At 40.2% G+C, this 23,665-nt stretch overlaps 1 protein-coding gene across 2 annotated transcripts; it reads right to left on the reverse strand.

Annotated features, from left to right (window-relative positions):
- Positions 1-1,232: 1,232 nt before the first annotated feature.
- Rab14 (RAB14, member RAS oncogene family) lies at positions 1,233-23,665 on the reverse strand. 2 transcript variants are annotated; one of them, XM_059260151.1, is made up of 8 exons: positions 23,378-23,665; positions 14,811-14,869; positions 13,726-13,779; positions 12,316-12,493; positions 9,058-9,124; positions 4,742-4,829; positions 4,379-4,409; positions 1,233-3,447 (listed from the first exon to the last, which is right to left on the reverse strand). In XM_059260151.1, the coding sequence occupies exons 2-8, from the start codon at positions 14,860-14,862 to the stop codon at positions 3,270-3,272; spliced, it is 648 nt and encodes a 215-aa protein (XP_059116134.1). In that variant the 5' UTR covers positions 14,863-14,869; positions 23,378-23,665; the 3' UTR covers positions 1,233-3,269. The 2 variants fall into 2 exon arrangements, with proteins under 2 accessions (XP_059116134.1, XP_059116135.1); XM_059260152.1 differs by lacking the exon at positions 23,378-23,665 and adding an exon at positions 18,559-20,194.

Genomic DNA, 23,665 nt, shown 5'->3' on the forward strand with positions numbered 1-23,665 from the left:
CTCCACCCCTTGGCGTTTCTATAAAAACCCTGGGGCAGAGACAGTCAGGGCCCGTTGGAATAGGTTCCAGGCCCTCTCGAGGCTATCCTTTATTTTCTATCTGTTCATCTCCACAATCTAAATCCTAATATTTCCTGCTGCTCACACTCAAGAAAACTCTGGGGAGCTGTGGGGTTGGTGGGTAAACGCCCCACACAACACAAAACTTGTCTTTTGTATTCCAAGGGTGCTTTCACTTTACATCTTTACAAAATGCTTAAAGGCATGGACTAATACCAATTGTTGACATGGTTTGGGAACAGAGTTTTCTGGGCCTGAACCAAATGAAGGTAAAGTACCCTCTCAAACTGTCACGTGAATCCTTCGTCTCTACTCCCACATAAGTAGGAATGGGAATTATCTGGGGGTTTTTGTTTATGGTGAGGGAACTTCACAACCATCTATTTCTTTTAAGGCCACATTTAAAACAGATGTGCAGGTAAAAAAAAAAAAAAAGTTCCCAAGCTTATTGAGTAGAGAAGGTGAGGTAATGAATGAATGAAACCAAACACCTGATTTCAAAAATTACCTTTCCACAGCTGGATGCTTGCTTGCCTTGTATGTGCAAAGTCCTGAGTTTGATCCACCACACACACCAAAAACATGCCTCTAAAGAAACTTTGTACAACTTTTTACTAGTACAATATGACCAACCACCGACAAACTCTCCATGAGTTATTGCATCCAACACTATTACTTGAGAAAAACAGCCCACCGCTGTGCTGGAGTACTGATGCACAGTACTAGTGCATCAGTAGTACTAGATGAGTACTAGTTCCCACCAGAGCGGTTCCTCCCCAGTGAAAGCAGGGACAACATCAGAGAAGCAGACCCGCACAAGCTCTGGTGGGTTAAAAATTAACAAATCCACTCTGCCCAGTGCTAGCACACTGATGTTGCAGGATGACAATCTGCTCCTTTAACGTCAGCTCCCAAGTTTATTACACAGCAATTATACATGTAAATAGAATCTGGCCCCACGTGCAGTAAAGGGAGAACACTATTAACCACCAACATGCTGGCCTCAAAGATGCATTATACAGAGATGGGACTGCAGCTCAATTAGTTTTATGAGCTACACGGACCTCACCATACACTAAAGCACAATGCTGCAATAAAACCTTGACAGTTCATACCCAAATATTCATCTGAAGAAAGTCTTTACAGCTCAAAAATAATGCAACTACGTTCAGTTTAATCTAGATACAGGTACTTTATTTACAAATATTTAGATAATAGCATTTTGTTACATCAAATGAAGAGTACAGCAGTCTGAATAAATCCTTCTGTCACAGAAACAATCAAGACCCACTGTAACTGAGAGTCAGGGCATTGTACCTAAAGAAGCCAAGGTCTTTAGTTTGTGATTGCTACCACTTTCTATCCCGATGGGTGATTTGTTTTGTTTTTGTAGATATATACACACACCAGCAGGTCATGGTCCCTGGGCAAATCCCTTGTGATACAACAGTTTAAGCAAATGGATTGCTCTAAGTCTTTAAAGAATATACCAATCAACTCCAGGAATCCTTGAAGTTAAACAAAGACAAAAGGTGAATCCACAAAGAAACCGAACCCTATTTTCTGCACATTCCAGTTTTGGCTTTTATTTAACATCGACTATACAAAACTCTGGAACTATCACATGTTTATAGTCCAGAAGATGTACTTTACATTAGTGTCTGGTAAAGGGATTTAAAATGTGAATGTTAAACACAGCATTGAGCTGAGAGCATTTTATGTGACTTGCTTGGGCTTCCCTGCCTGCACTTCCAATGACCTCTTGATTCCCAGCCACTTTCAACTCTGCTAGAAACCAACCAAGAGTGAAGAACTGAGTAAAGCAGATGCCGTCTAAAGGTTGGTTTCTCTTGCAAGGTGTTCTTTTTGTGGCCAGACCACCCAGTGCAGAGCACTAACTTACTTCATGTCAGCATTCCCTCTTACTAAACAGTTTCCACCAACAAGACATAAAATAGCCCCTCATCCTATGAACACAAGGGATTGTATTAAATTATTTCACCATAGTGTTAAAAATGCACAATTTAAAATCCCTTAACAGCAGACCTGTGGTTCTGGCTATCTGGTCCAGAAGTTGACCATTCCAAGATAAAGGTATAAAAGCTTAAAATGTGCAATATTAGACCCAGCCTTCTTCCTTTTTCTATACAGTAAGGCAAGAATGCAGCCTGTAACACAAAATGTTTACAAAAAGAAAAGCAGGTTAGCACATTGTTGATTACACAAGAACAGTTAAGAAAATTGGCAGGTAAGCCACAGTGCAAAGATGGAATAGAATCCACTAGTGTTTCCGCTGATGCCAGGAGCTCCTTTCAGCATTATGTCTGTCCCCACACACTGCCAGCACCAAGGAGTGGAGCCAGTATTACTTGTGAAACTGCAGTTGTGTCTATTTCCTCGTGTGAAATGGAAGAGAGTAACATGGTCACATATAGATCACACTGTACAAACTGGTATTTTATACTGTTCCAATGCCAGTAATCAATTTATTTTCTTCATTAAAATAATATACACAGAAGGTATTGTTAGTTTAGGTTCCTTCAAATTTTATACATATTTACTTTCTGTTAAAGAGAAAAGGATAAAATGATGTGAAAAAAAAGATAAAGCTATTAATTAAGCACAAGAAAAGATAAATGGGTATTTTTTTTCCCTGTGCAAGGCTAAGACAGAAGCAAACCTCATCCAGAAAAATGCCACCCCTACAACAGGGAATTTATCCAACAAAAAACAAAAGCAGTTGCAGACCCCCTTTTCTTTACCACTGGAAGTCATTTCACAGCAATGAACTTTCTGGCTACAACAGACATACTTGAACAGTTTAAAGATGCGAGGGAGAAGGCTGAAGAGATCAAATTTAAACCGTACAGTGAGTGAGACAAAGCCTCGCCAGAGGGGAAGGTAAAAATCGAGTCCGCGTCAGTGCTCAGTTGAAATCCTATATTGGTAACAAACCTATCACAAGGACAATCAAAGGGGGAAGTCTAGATTTACCATGCAGGAGAGATTATTACTCTACTTGCCTTTGATAACCTGATTACATCTAGTTGTTTAGCAGTTTAGTATTGTTAAACTGTTTTTTACAAGAGTTGTTTTTTCTTTTTTCAATTAAACCCAGTAAGATGTACAGAAGACAAGGAGGCAGTAAAAAGTACTGCTTCCAACAGACAGATGTGAAAGGTCAATGAAGGGCCAGAGCAAAGAGGTCACTAGCAGCCACAGCCTTCTCTCTGGGGCTGGGGTTCACTGGTTAGCCGTCCTCCCTGCGGGGCTGAGGGTTTGTGTTGTACACCAGACTCGGCAGCATTCAGATCCAGGCTTCCGTCCTGAATGTTCTGATAGATTTTCTTGGCAGCCTCAAGAAAAGCATCTTCTACATTCTCTCCCCTAAGAGACAATCAACAACTTTATTCACAACCCACAGCTTTCTAGAAAACATAAGGCATTTACACTGACCTTCTGCTAACCTTTAGTGAACCGCCATGAAGTCTTCCACTTAGCCACTGTCATCTAATAAGAGATTACCAAAAACTGAGCTAAGAGAACAGTGTGGAAAATGGCTTTGGTGGTGAGCACACAACACAGTACTGAGCTATTCTAAGCTCATTTGCATATTTAGTCTTCTATTCCTGCAGTGCTACACTAGCATATTACATGACAACTGGGATGGCCACTTAAGATGAGAGCACGTTCTCACCAAACATACTGCTGACAGGATCCCAGGCTTTCCACTCTATAAACAGCCATGTGGAAACAATACTATTTTTATCATGAAATGGACGGTGACACAGTCGTGCTTAATCATGGTCACACTTCAGTTCTCTTGGGACTGACAGCAGAGGTTAAGTAAATACACACAGGTTGGTCTGCCCTTTCCTGGTGTGATACAGAAAGAACTATGGCAGTGCTGGGATCAATGTGGGGACTCCAAGGACGATCAGAAATGGTCTCTGAGTCTCATCAATCACTGAGTATGTCCTTGAATCATTTCTTAAAGTGATCACAAGTGCTGGGTGAGCATGTTGGCCAACCTGTTGTGAAAGTCAAACACTTGTGAAATGTAAGCAGTTTCATTTATTAACCCGGGTTACCAATAGCCACAGTAAGGTACAACCCTCTAAGTAAAGAACTTCACATTCTCTCGTGATGTGAAACACAAGCATCTGCTTACTGCTCTTCCTGCCATGGCACTGCACACCCTCGCTGCACGGTACAATTCACATGCATGTCTACAGAGGCCATCCACTTACACAGCACATGGTTCTACTCAGAACCTGCATCTAACTGAAAACATGATCTACATTTTAGCCATACTTACGTTTTTGCACTTGCTTCAAGGAACAATAAGCCTAAAAATAAAATTCAGACTATAATTAGGACATTGCAGACTGCCAAGAGCACTCTTCAGTCACATGTGACAAGGCTCCCCCCGCAACTGTCAGTACTCCTGCCACAGTACTTAGGAAGAAGCACTCGTCTGAGGGGCAGGGGCAGATCTGTACTTGTCATTCAGTAGCTGCACTACTACTAACGTGCATCATGGAAACAAACACTGATTTCCTCATTGAGAGTTCTAAACAGTCCACATTAAAAAAAAAGAAAAAACTATCCAATAACTTGTATGATCAAAATCACCTTTCCTTTGATACTTTCCCAAGGATGAACATTGTCTTAAACCTACCATTTTCTTCGGCAAACTGTTTGGCTTCTTCATAGGTAACATCTCTCTGTGCTTCCAAATCTGCTTTATTTCCTATGAGAATTATTACCTAGTTTGTGAACAAAAGAAAAGATAACTTAGAACAAAAATAACAATTAAAATTCTCAAATACAAAAGTCTTGACCGTAGAAAAAGGAGCCCTAAGTACCCTGGACTGCAGACCCATAAAGGTCTGCACTAGGAAGGACTCTGGCAGCAAACTAGGCCAGGGATTGACAAACTGCTGTAAAGAGAAAAGGTATATTTTCAGGTTTGTATTCTCCAACAGCTTTTGTTGAACAATGGTGGAGTGTTTTGTTTTGTTTTGTTTTTTGATTTTTTGAAACAAGAGTTTCTCTGTGTAACAGCCCTGGCTGTCCTAAAACTTGCTCTGTAGACCAAGCTAGCCTCAAACTCACAGAGATCCACCTGCCTCTGCCTCCTGAATACTGGGGTTAAAGGTGTGCGCCACCACCACCCAGCCTTGAATATTGTTTTTATTGTTGTTATAGATCTCTTAAAAGTAGAAAAGCAAACCACTCAAAGATAAGCTATTAAGTGAATATGGCCCACAAGCCAGTTTGCTCATACCTGGTCTAGGCCAAAAAATAATAGTAAGAATGTCCTAGAATTAATTATAAAAGTACTACAAATATGAACATTCCCTGGAGGTTTGTGGCTTTCAGATTCTCAAAAGATTCTGGGACCCGGAGGAAGCTTAAAGACCACTAGTTCAATTCCTTCTAGAGAACAATAATTATCTTCCCTTAAACACAATTATGGCAAAGAGAGTTGGCAAAAAGGGCATTAGAACCCTAAGAGAAGGCAAGCTGTAACCTAGAGACAATACTGTCCTAGCTGACACTATCCCAGGAGAGGTAGAAACTTCTAGCAACTCATCACCAATGTTTGTGTCTGTGTGTGTAAAAGCTGGGAATGGGGTACATATGCAACAGGTTCAAACCCTGGATAAAATATCACACCCTATTGTCTACTTTGGAGTCACCTATACAAGTAAAATTCTATTAAAATTAAAGACAATAAAGGTAGCCTTGGGAAACAAAGGGTTCTGGGGTTAAGAATCAATGATTTCAACAAAAAGGGGCTTCTCAACATTTTTTTCTACATAAAATTTGTGCTTGGCTCTTTCTTCCACTTTCAAATGTCTGGGTCCAGTGAACTAATCTTTCCTGAGTATCAATCATTTCCATACAAGTTAACTTGTACAACAAAGAACATTCTTTAAAGAGCCAGTGACTACTGAGAAGGGAAAATAATGCTCATATACAGTTCATAGTCACTGAACAATAAAAAATCAATTAAAAAAAAAATCAAGAGCCGGGCGGTGGTGGCGCACGCCTTTAATCCCAGCACTCGGGAGGCAGAGCCAGGCGGATCTTTGTGAGTTCAAGGCCAGCCTGGGCTACCAAGTGAGTTCCAGAAAAGGCGCAAAGCTACATTGAGAAACCCTGTCTCGAAAAACCAAAAAAAAAAAAAAATCAAGCTTCGTATAGGGCCATTATAAGACAGGTACCTGGAGTGTGGGCAGAGCACTGACCTAGAAGGCACAGAGCTCTGGCTCTAATCCCCAGCACTCTACCCCACCAGCACCCTCCTCAAGAAGAAGTGTGTTTTCTTCTTTCCTCATTCCCAACTACATGTCAACCTGCAGACTTCACTGCCCATCTGAGAGGCTGTAGTCGGCTAACAACAAAGAGAATAAAAGACTTAACAACCATTTCAAAACCAAAGGCAATTTCATAGAAAACAATAGTTTGAACTGGGCTTCAAGGCATTTTTCTTCTTTTGAAGATATGGTTAGATTTTAAAGGGTATAAATTGAAACGACATGGCTCACTACATTTCCATGGACCCTCTACAATGAATTTTGTAATGAATTTTGAACAGTTTACTTGGGGAAAAAACCAACTAGACTTGGCAAACTATAATCATGATGTTTGATGCACCTTTACCAGTACTCTTCAATGGCTACAACTTAAGGAGCCACAGTATACTCGGAAAACTGACAGTGGTGCAATTGCAACCCTCAGACTCTTGTGTGTTGTGGCTGTATCCACGAGTGGTTCTGTGCAATGTCACCACAGCTACATGGTGTCACTACAATCAGGGCACAGAACTATCACATCATCACCAAGAAACTGTTCTGTGCTGTTTTTTCAGCTATATCACCCACCCACCCCATCACTAACGAATCCCTGGCCACCGCTAATTTGTTCTCCATCTATCTACAATGCTGTCACTTTGAAATATGTCATTTTGTCTTTTTTTTTCCCAGAGCTGAGGACCGAACCCAGGGCCTTGCACTTGCTAGGCAAGCGCTCTACCACTGAGCTAAATCCCCAACCCCAACTTTGAAATTTGTCAATGGACTCACAGAATATCTAGACTTTTGAGACTTTTTTCTCATATTTTCTCATAAGTCATTAGAGCAGATGCTGTTATCACAATTCCTTCCTCTGTGTGCCCAAGGGGTTTCTACAGTGTGGATGCACCAAACTGTTTGCCGTTCACCTGTCTGTGGGCAGTGGGACTGCTTTCAGTTCTTAGCTATCACAGAAAATGTTGTACATTTATCCAAAGGTCTGTATACACAGCAAGAGTGAGTTCAGTATGAATGGAAATGAAAGCCTTAGACTCGACACAAATGGGCCTCTTACCACTCGTCTACATATTGATTGGCCCAGGCCTCTCTCTGCCAGATGCAGGAGGTACAGAGAGAAGTGAGAGACCTGACCTCTCAAGTTCCTGCAACACCCTCCAGGGACCCTCTGACACCCCTGATGCCTGCAAAGCTGGTTTCTCCAGAGGGTCCTGCCCGACCTGCTCACTGGCACTGCACCAGTCAATGCATTTCTAATTCATCTTTCAGGTGGATTTGAGACTTGTCTGTAAATCTGAAAGTTCTCTCTCTGCTAGACAATAACCCCTTGAGGACGAGACAAATGTCTATCTTTGCATGCTGTGGAGTCTAGCATAGTAGCTGTCCTTTAACATCTCACTGTCTTCTCAGTCTGATTAAGAAGTTATAATTGCCGGGCGGTGGTGGCGTATGCCTTTAATCCCAGCACTCGGGAGGCAGAGCCAGGCGGATCTCTGTGAGTTTGAGGCCAGCCTGAGCTACTAAGTGAGTTCCAGGAAAGGCGCAAAGCTACACAGAGAAACCCTGTCTCGAAAAACCAAAAAAAAAAAAAAAAAAAAAAAAAAAAAGTTATAATTACTTAAAGTAAGTGGAATACTTAACTTTCAATTGACATTTTATTCAGATAATTAAGATTCACATGCAATTATAAAAAAAAATCATAAGAAAGCCCTTGCCCAGTTTCCTCCAATGGTAGTATTTCACAAACTTAATGCAAATGCTTCTTAAATTATAATTTCAGATTAAAACATCTCCACCTGAGAGTGCCACTTCATTCATAGCTTTTTTTTTCCAGATCCAAACATAACAAGTATAATAAAATGGAAAAGTTGGAAACAACCAGAACTGAAAAAAGTTTTCTTCAATGAGCTTAAGAATAAAATAAAGGCCTTTAATCCCAGCACTTGGGAGGCAGAGGCAGACAGATCTCTGTGAGTTTGAGGCCAGCCTGGTCTACAGAGTGAGTTCCAGGACAGCCAAGGCTACACAGAGAAACCCTGCCTCGAATAAACAAACAAACAAACAAACAAATAAGAAAGAAAGAGAGAGAGAGAGAGAAAGATACTTGGGTGCTGTGGATATCCTTCTGTATAAATAAAACACTGATTGGCCAGCGGCCAGGCAGGAAGTATAGGCGGGACAATGAGAGAGGAGAATTCTGGGAAGAGGAAGGCTGAGGGAGACACTGCCAGCCGCCGCCATAACAAGCAGCATGTGAAGATGCCGGTAAGCTACGAGCCATGTGGCAAGGTATAGATTTATAGAAATGGATTAATTTAAGCTATAAGAACAGTTAGCAAGAAGCCTGCCACGGCCATACAGTTTGTAAGCAATATAAGTCTCTGTGTTTACTTGGTTGGGTCTGAGCGACTGTGGGACTGGCGGGTGACAGAGGTTTGTCCTGACTGTGGGCCAGGCAGGAAAACTCTAACTACACTTGGGGCTCCATAGTTTCATGGCAGATCATCTGCTTAGCATACATGAGGCCTGGATCTCTAGCACCAAAGAAAATATGAATGAATGAGGGAATGGTCTCTTATTTATAGTACCCAAATAACAAAAGCTCACCAGTAAAAAAGGGCTTGCTTGTTTGGGTTGACTGATTTTAAATTTCTTATACAGTGAGGTGGTGACTTACAGTGTTTGGATTGGTGAGATTCCTTGCATCTGTCAACCAGCTGCTTAAGTGGTTATATGTACTTCTTCTGTAAAAATTAAAATGAAAATTACAATTGCCATTTATACAGAAAAAAGAAGACAGCCAGATATGATGTGTTGCACACTTGTAATCCCAGCAATTAAAAAGCAGGGTCAAGGCAGAAGTGACCTGAGTTCAAGGCCATCATGGCCATAAATGAATTCCAGATCAGCTTATACTACAGTGAGACCTTGTCTCAAAAGACATGCAAGCAAACACTCGACTTTAATTGGAAGATCCAACTACAAGTATTTCTACTTTGACCAGATAGTTACTCCAAAGAATGACTGTAAAATAGAACCAACATAATTCTAAAAAAAATCTAGCCAAACTTTGTTTTGCTTTTTGAAACAAGGTTATATGTAGTCTAAGCCATCTTCCCTCTCCTAGATAGCCAACTTTATCTCAATCCTCTCATGTCCTGGATTACAGGTGTGTGCCATCATACCTGGCCACAAACTCATTATTTTTAAGTAGCTCAATATCCAACTATACTAATGCTAACACAAGTATTTAAAAGCATATACATAAACACACCGATATACAAGCAAGAAACATACAAAATTGAGAATCACGACTTGCAATTTAGTCAAAACTAACATTCCTTGAAATCATCCAGATTTTTCAATCACAAAATGGAGAAAAATACCAAAGTGTCTAGCCAAAAATATACTCAGGGAAAGATATTTCTGTATCTACCTTCAAATTATAATTTTTCAGGCAGAAATAAAAGATAGTCATACTAAATTAGTACATAATTCATCTTTCCCAAATTGTCCTTTTCCTTTCTTTTTTCAGATAGTGTTTCCCAGCTGGCTTCCAACTTGTGATCCACCTGCCTCTACCTCCTAAATGCTAGAATTACAGGCATGTAGGCACCATGCCCAGTTTACTAATTGGGAGTAAGCCAATGCACAGATCAAAAAACTGTCTTTAAAACGGCATTTAATACATTCATCTAGAAATTCAGGCCCTCAGCTACCAGAATGTTAATTTACACTTCATAACTCTTATTTACATCAGTTAAATAATCTGCAGATTCAGACTGCAACATTCTTCTACTTCATCTGAGCAAGTTTAAAAAGCAGTGTCAGCCAAGCAATGGTGGCACACACCTTTGAACCTAGCACTCAGGAGGCAGAGGCAGGCAGATCTCTGTGAGTTCAAGGCCAGCCTGATCTACAGAGTGAGTTCCAAAACAGTCAGGAATACACAGTGAAACTGTCTCGAAAAACCAAAAAAAAAAAAAAAAGGACCGCATCACCTGCACTAGTTCAGTTGGCCCTACCACAGTGAATAAATCCAAACACAGATGGCCTCTGGATTAGGCCATCAGCGCTCTACTTCTTCACTTCACTTCACAGGTATTAACTGCATCCTGGCTGTTTGGCAAAACAACCAACAGGATAAGCTTCACTGTCAATTTAGGAAAGTGCCTTATAACAGTCACTGCTAATGCCAAAGCTGAAAGGTATAATTAAAGCAGGAACTTCTAAGTTGCAAAATGTCAAGGATCAATAGAAAAAATTGGTAGAAAATAGTGTCATGACTCTACTTACCAACCTATGACTATGAATTGTCAAAAGTCACCTATAACCCTAACACTTAAAATTTCACTTTTCAGTAAATTATATTGAGATACAATAAATCACCATAAACCCTTTAAAAATACAATTTACTTTTAGTATCACCACTATCAAATTCTAGAACATTCACAGAAGCCCAAAAGAAAACTCTAGTGCCCAATACCTGCCTATGCCCTTACAATCTTCTTCTTGCCTCTGAGTTTGCCTATTCTAGATAAATACAGAATCACATGGGGCCTTTTACACTTCCATAGAGCATGTACCAGGCATCCTTTATATACAGCTCAAAAGAGCTCACTGTGTGGATACAGCACCTGATGTGTGCCCATTCCTTCAGCTGATGGACAGTTCTGCTATTCCATATCAAGTGCTTTAGATCACTTGAATACACATCAGTTTTACCATAGTATTACTATACTTAAAAAATATGTTTATAAGGAGAACAAACTGCATTTTAAGCATAATGTATGGGATTTTTAATTATGTTAAGTCTTCAGGAATGCAGTAATAATTCACAATGAGGCAGTTCTGCACAACAGCAGGTTCTTACAGTCTCCCCACAAGACCATTTATTGACCATGTTACCAACTGACCTGTAGAGTGAAGAGACTTAAGGCTTGTTTTACTGTTTTCTGATAATGTACTATAATTATAATTGGTCCCTATTAATATTCTAAGGTAGCATTTTCAAGAATGTCAAAAGTCAACAAAGTTACACAACAAGGGATTCCTTTACAGTAAAGGTCTCAGAGTCTTCATAAGCTTAGGTACTCTTTGACTCTTCAAGATGAAACGGCGTAAAACTTTTTCCCAGATGGAACAATCTCCAGCTGTCACTTGGTCCCACTCACTTGTCTCTACCTCCTCAGGAGGGACTCTTCTTTCTTAGGGGTGCTTTTGACTGGCACCACGCATCATCATGAAAGGCAACCAGTTCATTTCTAACTTACAGCAGACAACTGTTCAGGTCTAGGAAGTATCAGTTTCCTACGTGCTCCAGAGTCAAACCTTTATATATATTCCTGTGTTGTGACTTCACGTCAAATGCTCTCAGTTTCCAGAAATAGCCATGGTGTCACAACTGAATCCTGGTACAGTGCTTAGGTCACTTCAACACATGGTAGAAAATGAACGGAGTAAATATCATACATAAACCATTACCTAAAAGTCAGAAAAGTCCTATCTATCAAAAAAGAACACAAGATCTGTTCCAGTCTATCATGCTTCCATAACAAAACTAAATATTTCACTCCTCACTTGGCCTCTTTGCAGATGGTGTCAATTTTAACACAGAGACTGAATATAGCAATTCCTCCATGCTGACTTGCCTTCCCTGAGGTCAGTTTCTTATAATGCCACCTCTCTGCAGACAGCTGATGCTGCTTCTCAGACTGTGTTCTTCTCTCAGTCCCCCCATTATCTCCATGGTCTTTACTTCAGGTAAAGAAAATCAGCATGTTATTTAAGTTTTTCACAGCTTTAGAGGAGAACCCATAAAACCCAAATAAATTACTTAGTCATCTGATTACAAACTAAAGAAAGCCTAAATCTGTAAGAAAGAAACCATACTGGCCAAAGTGGAGGTCTACTCCCAAGTGTGACATCATCTTACCTGGTGATATCATACACCATAAGTGCGCCCGCAGCTCCTCTGTAGTAGCTCCGTGTAACAGCTCTGAACCGTTCCTGTCCTGCTGTATCCCAAATCTGCAGTTTGATTTTTTGGCCACTAACTTCAATTATTCTTGTACCAAATTCAACACCAATTGTGTGAGGACAGTCAGCCATAACTATTGGAGAAATGAAAATATCCAAATTTCAGAAAACTTTTGTGGTAAGTAGCACAAAAATGCCATAATCCCAATTGTATTTAGCTTATCAATTACAACATATGGCCTCTTTCTCCACCATAAGATAAAAACTGTACTCTAAATCTCAGCCAGTCATAAAAACAGAAAGAATTCTATTAAGTATTCCAAAACTACTAATTATTGTGAGTAAATTATATATACAGTGCAAAAAAAAAAAAAAGTTTCTTACAATAATACATTTTGGGGGTGGAGAGCTGAAGAGATGTCACAGTGGTTAAGAACATTTGCTGTCCTTTCAGAGGACCGGAGTCTAGTTCCCTGCATCACCTACACTAAACAACTCACAAATGATCCAACACTCTCTTCTGGTCTCTGTGGTTACCAGTTATGGCATACACATACATACATACGAACACGCACACATGCATGCATGTGTATATACTCACATAAATAAAAAAAACGTTTAAAGAATACATCTAAAGTAGAATAAAAATGAGGTTATTTAAATTTAACATTCTACACACTTTTAAAAATAAATTCTACATTTGTACTATCAGGAAATCAAAACAGTCTGCCATGGTGGTGCACATCTTCAATCCCAACACTCAGGAGACAAAGGTAGGCAGATCTCTTTGAATTAGAGTACAGTTTGGTCTACAGAGTCTAGTCCAGGCCAGTCAGAGCAGAGCAGTGAGACCCTGTCTTTAAAAATAAAGCAAATCTAATCATACATCATGCATTTAAACCAACATATAAACATGCTAGTAGTAATACTGCATTTTAGCTGTACCTATTAAAAAATTTATGGCACTTGGGGCCAGAGATGGCTCAGCAGTTAAAAGTTAAAACTGCTCTTGCAGACAAACCAAGTTTGTTTCTCAGCACCCACATCAAGATGGCTCACAACCACCTATAACTCACTCCCGCTCCAGAGGATCTGCTGTCTCTGCCCTCCAAGGCCACCTTCACATGCACATAACCCTACACACACACACACACTCTCTCTCTCTCTCTCTCTCTCTCTCTCTCTCTCAATAAATCTTTAAAATCAAACTTTTAGAAAAAAAAAATCATGGCACTTTCCCAAGTGTAAATATGAAGACAGGTTATTATCAAATGCATAAAGTATACTGAAAATAACGTTTTAAAATGTAGAGAATGTGACAATAAAGTAAGCTACTCATCTTTTTTACCTTTTATATTGAACTTACATTTTTTTTCTGTAAATTGATGAAGCAAGCAAGACTTTCCTACTCCCATATCCCCTGTTTAAAAAAAGACAATGTTTCAGGTGGCAATTCTATTTCTCAATTTTTACTCTTATAACCTACGTAGTAACTGCTGCACTGCACATAGTACACACATCCCAGGTGTCTGACCACTTGAAGCACCCGCATCTCCCTCCTTTACAATCAATTCAAAAGACAAACTGACTATCCTAACTTTTAGAAGGATAGAGTTTGGTTGTAAATTACTGTTTAGTAAATAGCCAACAAGTTGTACATGACTTGTGACAGAAAAATTAATGTAATGGGACTTTTTTAGTTTGAACTGCTTCCAGGTGGGTGCCCCAAGTACACCCCATTGGGCTATACAAATGAACTATCTCAAGGGCAAAGAGAAAGAAGTAAATTAAATTCTGGAAGCTTGGCTCATTATGTCTCCTGTTTTTCCTCTACATTACAGGAGATGCCATCTTACAAGGCTACACAAACTTGACATCAAAGCAAAAGACATGGGCCTTTTATACATGTATGGCTTGTTTAGTCTCTGTTTTCCAAACTGGAGGCCAAGCCAGACCCACAGCCGGGTAGGTTCGTAGTCTACCACCAGCGCACAACCCACCCAGCACCTAGGCTCTCACCTCTTATTCCAGAAACATTCATGGATAAACAGCATTAAGCCAATTAGAGCAAAGTCTAGACATGTAAAGGAGACAAAAACACTCTGATTCTGAATCAAACAGTGTTCTCTACCAACTGGAATACAAGGGGACATGAAAATTTAGGACAATGGGTTATTTCAGCACTAGCAGGAAATTAATTTCATCTCCAACACTAACAAGTTTGGAGGTAGCCCTAAAGAACAATCACCATCATTTCACTAGTGCCCAAAAAGAGACTAGAGAAATACCCAGGGTCATGATGCCAAAGGTATATTTATTTTAATCAAAAAGCTTTACTTCTGAAGTCAGAAAATCATATACTTCTGCAGCAGTATGTTTAAGTACTGGTGTATAAATGTTTCATGTGTTAACTTTCTTTGGAGAACAAGCATACAAGTTTAATAAACTTACCAATAATAATATACTTAAAGATGTAAGAGTAGTTGTATGGTGCAGTTGCCATGGTGGCACTAAAAACAAAGAAAACTATGTTACTTCAGAAAAAAGTACACACAAGTTATCTAAACCTATTACTGCTGCCCTTTCAAAAGGCGGATACATTGCAAACATACATTCATCCACACATCTTTTAAATATGTTACACATATTAAGAAAGCACACTGACTACACAAAATTTTGATTCAAGTTAGTAAAATTCCCAAACTGATCACAAATTCGCTCTTGAATAAATGTTACTTAAATATTCTCATGTTATCCACAAAAATATGAAAAAAAAATGTGTTCCAAAACACTCCAAAAGTTTCACTTTAGAAAATATCCAAAAATAAATATTCTGGAAATTTTTCAAAGAAGAGAATCTTTATAAGTCAAACATCACTAAACAGTTCCTTCTCCCTGCTAACTAATCAAATAAGCTATGGCATCAAAAGTAACCACTAACATAAATACAAAATAACTTTCATCCTCTACTTTAAATCAATACTTAGCAAAGAGTCTAAAGTCCAAAGAAAGAACAAGCATGTAATCCAAATCAAATGGATGCCAAAATTAGATCGAAACCCTTGAAGTTGTTGTTCCTATAGACTTTTAAAAAGGGAACATTACTGGCAATTTCACATAGCTCAACTCAATACATTATTTAATTATTAAAAACACATGAAGTACCTTCTGTATACCATTCTAGGAGTTGAGAAATAATGCTATAAAACTACATTCACATTTATGAAATGCAAAAGCTTATACATTAAGATAATTCCAAAGATCACAGCTTACTCCTTAGTCCTCAGGTAGACTTAACCTTAAAATTTTAATTTCTTTCCTACTTGTAATAACTTTTAATCTCAAAGGCACAATGGCACGCGCATTAGTCCCAGCTGATACTCAGGAGGATTATTTGAATCCAGGCTTTTGAGGTCAGCCTGGACAATAAAGAAACCTATATCTCAATAACAAAAATCTTCCCAAATAACTCATGTAAGTGCCTTAATGCATCTAACACTATGCTAGGTTCTAGAGAAACACATTCTAATACTAATAATAACATCTAGTGAATTTATTTTTTCAGCCAAGCAAAGACATCATACATATGAGACTTATTAACTGTTCAAAATGTTTGCTTTCTAGAGTTTTAATGAATATTTTGTGACTCATTAAAACTTTATCCTGTATTTCAAACAAAATTTCAACATAATCAAATTAAACCTACCGGAAGAACATCTGTAATAGGTAAATAATCAAGGAACAGAAATCCTTAAATGCAGAAAAGTAAAGAGCACCTAACATGATACATGGTCATCTCTGCTGTCCAAACAACACTCAACACAAGTTCATACCTTGCTCCCAATCCACAAAGCATGTTGGGACACATTTATAATCAGTCCTCCATATCATAGAAAACTCCCTTAACCAGTTCTTTCAGGAGAAGTTTTTCTAGTTAGATTAGCCGGGAACCTAAACACTAACTTTTACCCCGTTTCCAGATGCTACTGGGACTCAAGCTTTAAAATGAACTTGGCCTTAACCCGGGTGGTGGCACAGGCCTTTAATGTCAGCACTCAGAAAGCAGAGGCAGGCAGATACCTCAGTTAAAGGCCAGCCTACTCTACAGAATGATTCCAGGACAGCCAAGGATACACAGAGAAACAAAGCAAAACAAAAACAAACAAACAAAAAAAACCCATTGGCCTCAAGGTTAAACCTTGATCTAAATTATTTACCGGATCTCTGAACCAGCTACTAATTACGAGGGGACCCCAAATGAATGAATTTTCAAGGTTATTAAATTCTTAATTTCTTTTCTGTATGGAAACAGTACATTCTTTCCCTCCAATGTTTTTAATTCCTAACATTCCTTTCCAAAGCAATCATTTGGTCACCTCTGAATTAGCTTCTCTTGCACTCTTCCCCTTGATTTTCCTATCTTCTTCCCCTCTTCTGACTAAAATTTTACATTCATACTTGACTTCCTTCTATTTTATTATGTTAAAATCCAGCACTAAGGAGACAGAGGCAGGTAGATCTCTGAGTTTGATGCCAGCCTATTCTACATAGTGAGTTCAGGACAGCTAGGCCTATGCAGAGAAGCTATGTCTCAAATAGATTGATGAAGGGATGGAGACAGACAGACAGATAGATAAAAAAAATTATAAGGCCTGTGGTATACCTTAGTGTTGAATGCATGGTTAGCATGCACAAGGCCCTGGCTTCAAGCCCCAGCACACAACACCCAGGAATTATGGCATTTAAACAGTCCCAAAGCCAACTAACTTCAAGTGTTCTAGGAGCAATCATGAAACTGTAACTCAATTCTAGTTGGGCAATTTGTGTACATGCTGGCTGTCACACATAGCACTCTCTAAATATCAACTGAAATGATGAATTTTGAGAATGTTTTTAAGTAATAAACATTAATATAGTAGTTTTCCAAATAAATAATCACTATTTCAGAATGAACACCAAAGCTTTGTTTCTTCTTCACCACAATCATTTTTCGGCTCAGGTTTACAAATAAAAAGCCTAAAAGCAGAAGCACAGAAACAGTGCTGGGCATGTACCTCAAATGAGAGTGTCTGACTAGCATAAACAAGACCCAGTGGCACAGGCCTATAAATCCACCACTCAGGTAGAAAAGACAGTCAGGTCAGAAGGTCAAGATCATCTTTAGCTACATAATGAACCTGAGGATAGCCTGAGCTACATGAGACATTGTCTCAAAAAAAAAAACAAAACAAACAGCAACAACAAATAACACTAACTTTATTCATTTCTGTAGACAAAGGCAGAAAACTTCTTATTCAAAAATCAGAAACTGGTAAACTTTAAATAATCTCATAGATTGTTTATTCAGTCAAAGTCATGTATTTACAGCAGAGCTACATGCAGGGGGCTACACTGACCACTGCTCAAAGGCTTTCTCAACCTCACCTCTTGAACATAAAACATGCTACTGATTAAGTGAACAAAATATTTTTGTCTAGCTTTGAAAAGAGGAAAAACTTCCTGTTATTTAAGGGCAAGTTTGCTTTAAAAGCTCAAAGGTCAAAGGCAGAGGGGTGAGGATATGAACAAGAACTGTCCTAGTTCACGCTGAAAGCGCAAGTTCACTCAACGCTACAATTTCCACTCATTTAAAAAAGAAAAGCTTGGCAATATTCTAGAACTTGTGTCATTAAAATGCATTTTCTTCCCGTTTTATTTTGTGAAACAGGGTCTCATATCATCCAAGCTTGCCTGGGACTCACTTCATCATCCATTTATAATTCTCCTGCCTCAGTCTTCCAAGTACTGTGACTACAGGAAATGCCACCCTTGGTTTCATTTTTTTTTTTTTTTAATAAAAATTATTTGGATAAAGCTGACATTAAGATCTCCTTTTGATGCCTTTGGCTTTTTTTAAAGAAAAACAGAGAATGCTGCCTTTTCAACAACAAGCACCATTAAACGTGATGACCAATATGTGAACTACACAATTACCACAGTTTCCATTTATGGGGCACTTAATAATTACCAGGCAATGCTCTTAAGTGTGACTTCATCTTTACTGCTATCCTTATAAAACAGCTACTAGTATCCTCATTTTACAAATGAGGAAATGATCTCAAGAAGAAAGTAGTATGTCTAGCTCAGGCAGTTTGGGACAAGTCTCTACTGTACCAGCACTGTTAACAGAAATTCCCTTTTAAAAACAGCACCACCCTACCTCCTCCAGGTGATTATGTACTAGGAAGCACGATGCTTTAAGGTACCTTCATTCCTTTGCTTGTAATGTAACACTCTGAATAAGAAGTATTAAATAAGTACATTTGGAGTATGCACAGATTTAAGAAACTACAACTACAGATAATTAGTAATATTGATTTATTATTTATCTACTGTTAACACTGAGAAGGAAGACTTCAGAATAAATCATAAAATGATCTGTTACATTTCCATATACTAATTCTTAATTCCCACAACTCTGTAAAGCTATTATTTTCTTGCAGAAATTGAAGAACTTGAGATTTGGAGAAATTCACTACTTTGGCCAATGTTCTAAAGTTAGTAAATAGCAGACCAAGAACTTGAGCCCAGAGGTATGACTCCAAAGAGCATGATGTTCTCTACTAATGTATTGAAGATGTGCAAAAGTGGACACATAACTGTCCCTGGCTATCAAAAGAAATCTTCACAAAATGCCCCATAAGCACTGGTAATTGTTGCACTTACATATTCAAGTAGCCACTTTTAAATATTAAGCATGCTTAATGTTGCATTAACAAAGGATTTCTCAATTTTATCTCAATATAAAACATAACTATATTAAGGAGATATGAAAGCTTTATTTGAAAATGGAATATACTGCCAGGCAGTGGTGGCACACACCTTTAATCCCAGTACTCAGGAGGCAAAGGCAGGTGGATCTCTGAGTTTGAGGCCAGCCTGGTCTACATAGTGAGTTCCAGGACAGCCAGGACTATAGAGAAACCTTGTCTTGAGAAAATAAAAACGAAACAAAAAAACATCCAGATGAAATATACCAATGCATTAAAACATGCAACATAGTTGGATGGTGGTGGCAACTACCTGTCTGGACAAACAAAAAACAAACATGCAGCATGTTCTTTTCACTTAATGAAATCATATATATTCCCGAGTCAATACATTTATAGCTAAATGGTTACCAAACATGTATTACATGTTAGTCACTGTTGTGCCAAACAAAATCAGATCCCTTCCCAAGTTATATAAATGACTAATTTTTTAAAAATTTATTCTATGAATATGAACATTTTGTCTGCATGTATAGTATGTGACCACCCGAATGTCTGGTGGGCACAGAGATCAAGAGGGGTGTCAGATTCCTTAAAAATGGAGTTATGGATGGTTGTGAGCCACCATGTGGGTGCTGGGACTGGAACTTGGCTCATCTGCAAGAGCAGCAAGTGCTTTTATCTACTGAGATGTCTCTCTTCGGCCCCAAATGACTAGTTTTAAAGGTGCTGGTATAGACCTCAGAGTAAAAAAACAAAGCACCCAATAATAAAGGGCATTTGTCGGGCTTCTATTTGAACTCCTTATGTGTTTGTTTATACACTGTCATTCACTGTTCTATAGCTATTGTAGTCTATCCTTCAGGTCACTACACAATCTTTACACAACTAATTCTACAGCAGGGGAAAAGCAGCCCACTAAATATGCTGGTGATCTAAAATCTTTACTATCACTCTCTAGTTTTAGGTTTTTATTTATGCATTTTGTTACTGGAGACAAGACTACTTTTGTGATTCCAACACCAACAATATGAAAACACCTAGTATCTACTAAGCACAAACCACTACAAAAGGTTTTAACAATAATCAAAAAAAGGAGTAACATTGTTTCTGCCTTCAAGGAACTCAAGAATGGATGCATTCTTGCTAAGAAGCCCCTGAAGTGGAATGTTACTCAACTTGTCAGCCAGGTGGACATAAAACTTCCATAGTTAATCTAATAATCTAATCAAATGGTCCATTTCCTTTCCATAATAGTATTACAACCTCTGAAAACAACCTGTCCATTTCTAAGACTAACTTTTCACAAGTCATTTAAGGATATACTTTTGTGTAAATTAATGTAAATAAATTTTAAAAAATACCTGATTGCTTAAAAATGTCCAAAAAGACAAAACTTTCCCACTAATGATAGTATGCTATGAATAAGAAATAAAGTACTCCAATTCTGCACCCTCTTTTCCCTAAAAGTACTTAACCAAAAACCTATGAAACCTGCATTTGAAAGGATTATAAGAGTAAAAATGTGGGGTGGAGAGATGGCTCAATGGTTAAGAGCACTGGCTGCTCTTCCAGACGCCCCGAGTTCAATTCCCAGCAACCACATGGTGGCTCACAACCATCTGTAATGAGATCTGGCACCCTCTTCTGGCATGCAGGCAGAACACTGTATACATAATAAATAAATCTTAAAAAAAAAAAAAAAAAAAAAAGAGTAAAAATGTTACTGATGATGTGTCTGAGAATCAGCTGAGTATGGGAGGAGCTGTGTATAGCTAGAATAAAACTATTTACTGCAGACACTGGGTAATATGATATTAATGCTCATTAAACTGATACTCAATATACTGCTTTACTTCACAAACTTTAAAAAGTTTGAAATACAGTATCTCAAGCAGGCAGTCGTAGCGCATGCCTTTAATCCCAGCACTCGGGAGGCAGAGCCAGGCGGATCTCTGTGAGATCCAGGACAGGCATCAAAACTATACAGAGAAACCCTGTCTTGGAAAAAAAGGAAAAAGAAAAAGAAAATGAAGTACAGTATCTCTTACATATAATCTAGTACTATGGATTGTCCCCTGCCACAGCTTTTTTCACAGCTATTTGTTTTGTGTGTATGTGTGTGCACATGTGCACACATGTGGATGTCAGAGGATAACAAGCAGGAATCCATTCTCTCCTTCCACTACATGGGTTCTGGAATCCAACTCAGGTTCTCAAGCTTGGCAGCAAGAGCCTTTACCTGCTGAGCCATCTTACCAGCCCCACGTTGCTAACATTTTTAATGACATAAACATCTCAATAGCTTAGTTTTAACATTTTTATCTTACGTGTCTTGCTAAGAGTATGCAAATACAGTACCTTTAAAACTGACAAGAAATTTCCAAGCTCTTTTGCAAAGTTGAAGTTTACATGTATAAAATTTAACATGAAAAATAGAAAGCAGATTTAAAAAAAAAAAATAGCCTTAATTCCAAGAAATTTCCAGTAGCTTTAGAATCTAATGTTTTTACATCTTTACAATAAATCCACTTACTGAGTGCCTAATATAAATCAGCTACTTCATAAAACAAATCTCTAATCCTACAAATTCACTTTACAAATAAGGAAACCAGGTCAGAAGTGACATAGTGATGGTTATATACTACTAAATGGACAGGTAGTATTAAGCCCAGGGTCCACTCCAAAGCCATACTCCTTTCATTCAACAGATTATTAAACACTCATTATATGCCTAGCAATATCAGAGGCACTGAGGCACTTACATGCCAAACAAGGTATTAAGGGCTTTCTTTAAATCCTATTTAATCCTTGAAATAACTCTGAATTGTGGGCATGATTATTCCCTTTACAGATAAGGACACTGAATCTGGGGGGGGGGGGTGTTTTAGCCTATCTGGTTAGGGTCAATTAAATAACTAGGAACTGGCAGCTTGGTTTGGGCGATTTTACGTGGTCATGCCTGAGGCCGTGTAAGTTAAGGTTTTGGAGTCTCGATGCCTTGGGTTCCTATTCCGAGTTACACTTCCTAGTTACAGCGAATTCCCGAGAAAAAACTGTTGAAAGGAAGGGAGAAAAGGGAGCTTGGATTATCGCGGGGTCAAACTTGTCCTCAGTGATCACATTTACATAAAAGGTAGTTAGAACAACATGCCATGAACAGTAAACTTTCCAAGTTTCTAACCCTTGGCTGTGCAGCCACCAAGAACACAGCTTTCTTCACAAATAAAGAGGAAATCCAACTCCACCTCTCCTCCAATGAGCATCTGCCAGTGTAGCAGCTGACACGATAGATTTTGGGTGTTATCCGGTATCACCCAGAGCAAATTAGAGGAAAACCAGAATTGAGTTGCCACTACTCTGAAACGGTCACGTCTTGTATGTTCAACCCTCGTTGAACGTAGTGTAGTACAAAATATACCAGCCAGTGTGGGGAGAAGCCAGTTTGTGCGTGCCGTCATTACTCAGCTACATGACAACTTCTGGCCTCAGTCCGTCCCCCGCCCCTTATAAAAAAAATGCGGAAAACTCTCAAAAGGCACTCGAAGCAAGGTATGTGTGAAGACACCTAAACCCGTGCCTGGCACACACACACCTAAACCCGTGCCTGGCACACAGGGCAGTGCAAACTCTCGAAGCAATCCCATTCCACCTGCTTTTCTCAAACGCTCAAGATGCCCAAAACTTTTCCCCTTCCCTTTTTCTCGATGCTGTGGAGGCGCTACCCCGTGCCGGCTGGCCAGGGACTTTACAGGGACTCACAGGACCTCGCCACCAGTCCCACGACCCTATCCCCGCCGGGGCTCCAGACCGGCTGCCCACAAGGACACGGGAGCCAGTCCGAGGTGCCGGAGCGCTGCCTTTTGTACGGAGGGTGAGATGAGGCCTGTGGGGTGGGACTGCCACCACGGGCTCGTGGGTGGCAGGACGGCGACACGCGTGGGGAAACCCTGCGGGAGTGGTCCGAAGCAGCCGCGGGCCAAGGCGGCGAGCCCCGGGCCTGCGGAGGCCGCGGCCGTGTCCCGCGCGGGCCGGGCACGCCTCGGAGCCGGACTGCAGCCGGGGGCACGAGCCGGCCCGGGTGGCGCGGGGACAGCTCGCCCCACAGAGCGCTGTCAGGCCGGCGCCCTCCGCCGACCCACGGGCCGGCCGCGGCCTGCGGGGCCTGTCCGGGACGCCGCCCGCCTCCCTCCCGGCTCGCCTCCGCCCCTCGGAAGGGCCGGGCCCGGAGGCCGGCGCCGGGCGGCCGCTGCGCAAGGCCTCGGTTACCTGGGGGGTTGCTGGTGGCTGGGCAGCTTTCCGGACGGGAGGGGGACGTCAGGACGAGGAAGCGGAGTGCGGACGCGGCGGGAGAGCGGCCGGGGTCGGTCGGCCGAGGCCCCAGCAGGAAGGCGGGCTGGCCTGGGGTTGCAGACGCTCGGGCGGCAGGCGCGGTGGCGGCGGCGGCTGCTCCTGCGGCTCCCTCAGGATCTTCCTCGGGCTGGTCCAAGATGGCGGCGCTCCCTGCACAGGGTTTCCTGTCACCCTCGCAATGGGCCGGACCACAAAAGAAGGGGG

This window comes from Peromyscus eremicus, chromosome 4, assembly GCF_949786415.1.
Source record: "Peromyscus eremicus chromosome 4, PerEre_H2_v1, whole genome shotgun sequence".
NCBI classification, from domain to species: Eukaryota; Metazoa; Chordata; class Mammalia; order Rodentia; family Cricetidae; genus Peromyscus; species Peromyscus eremicus.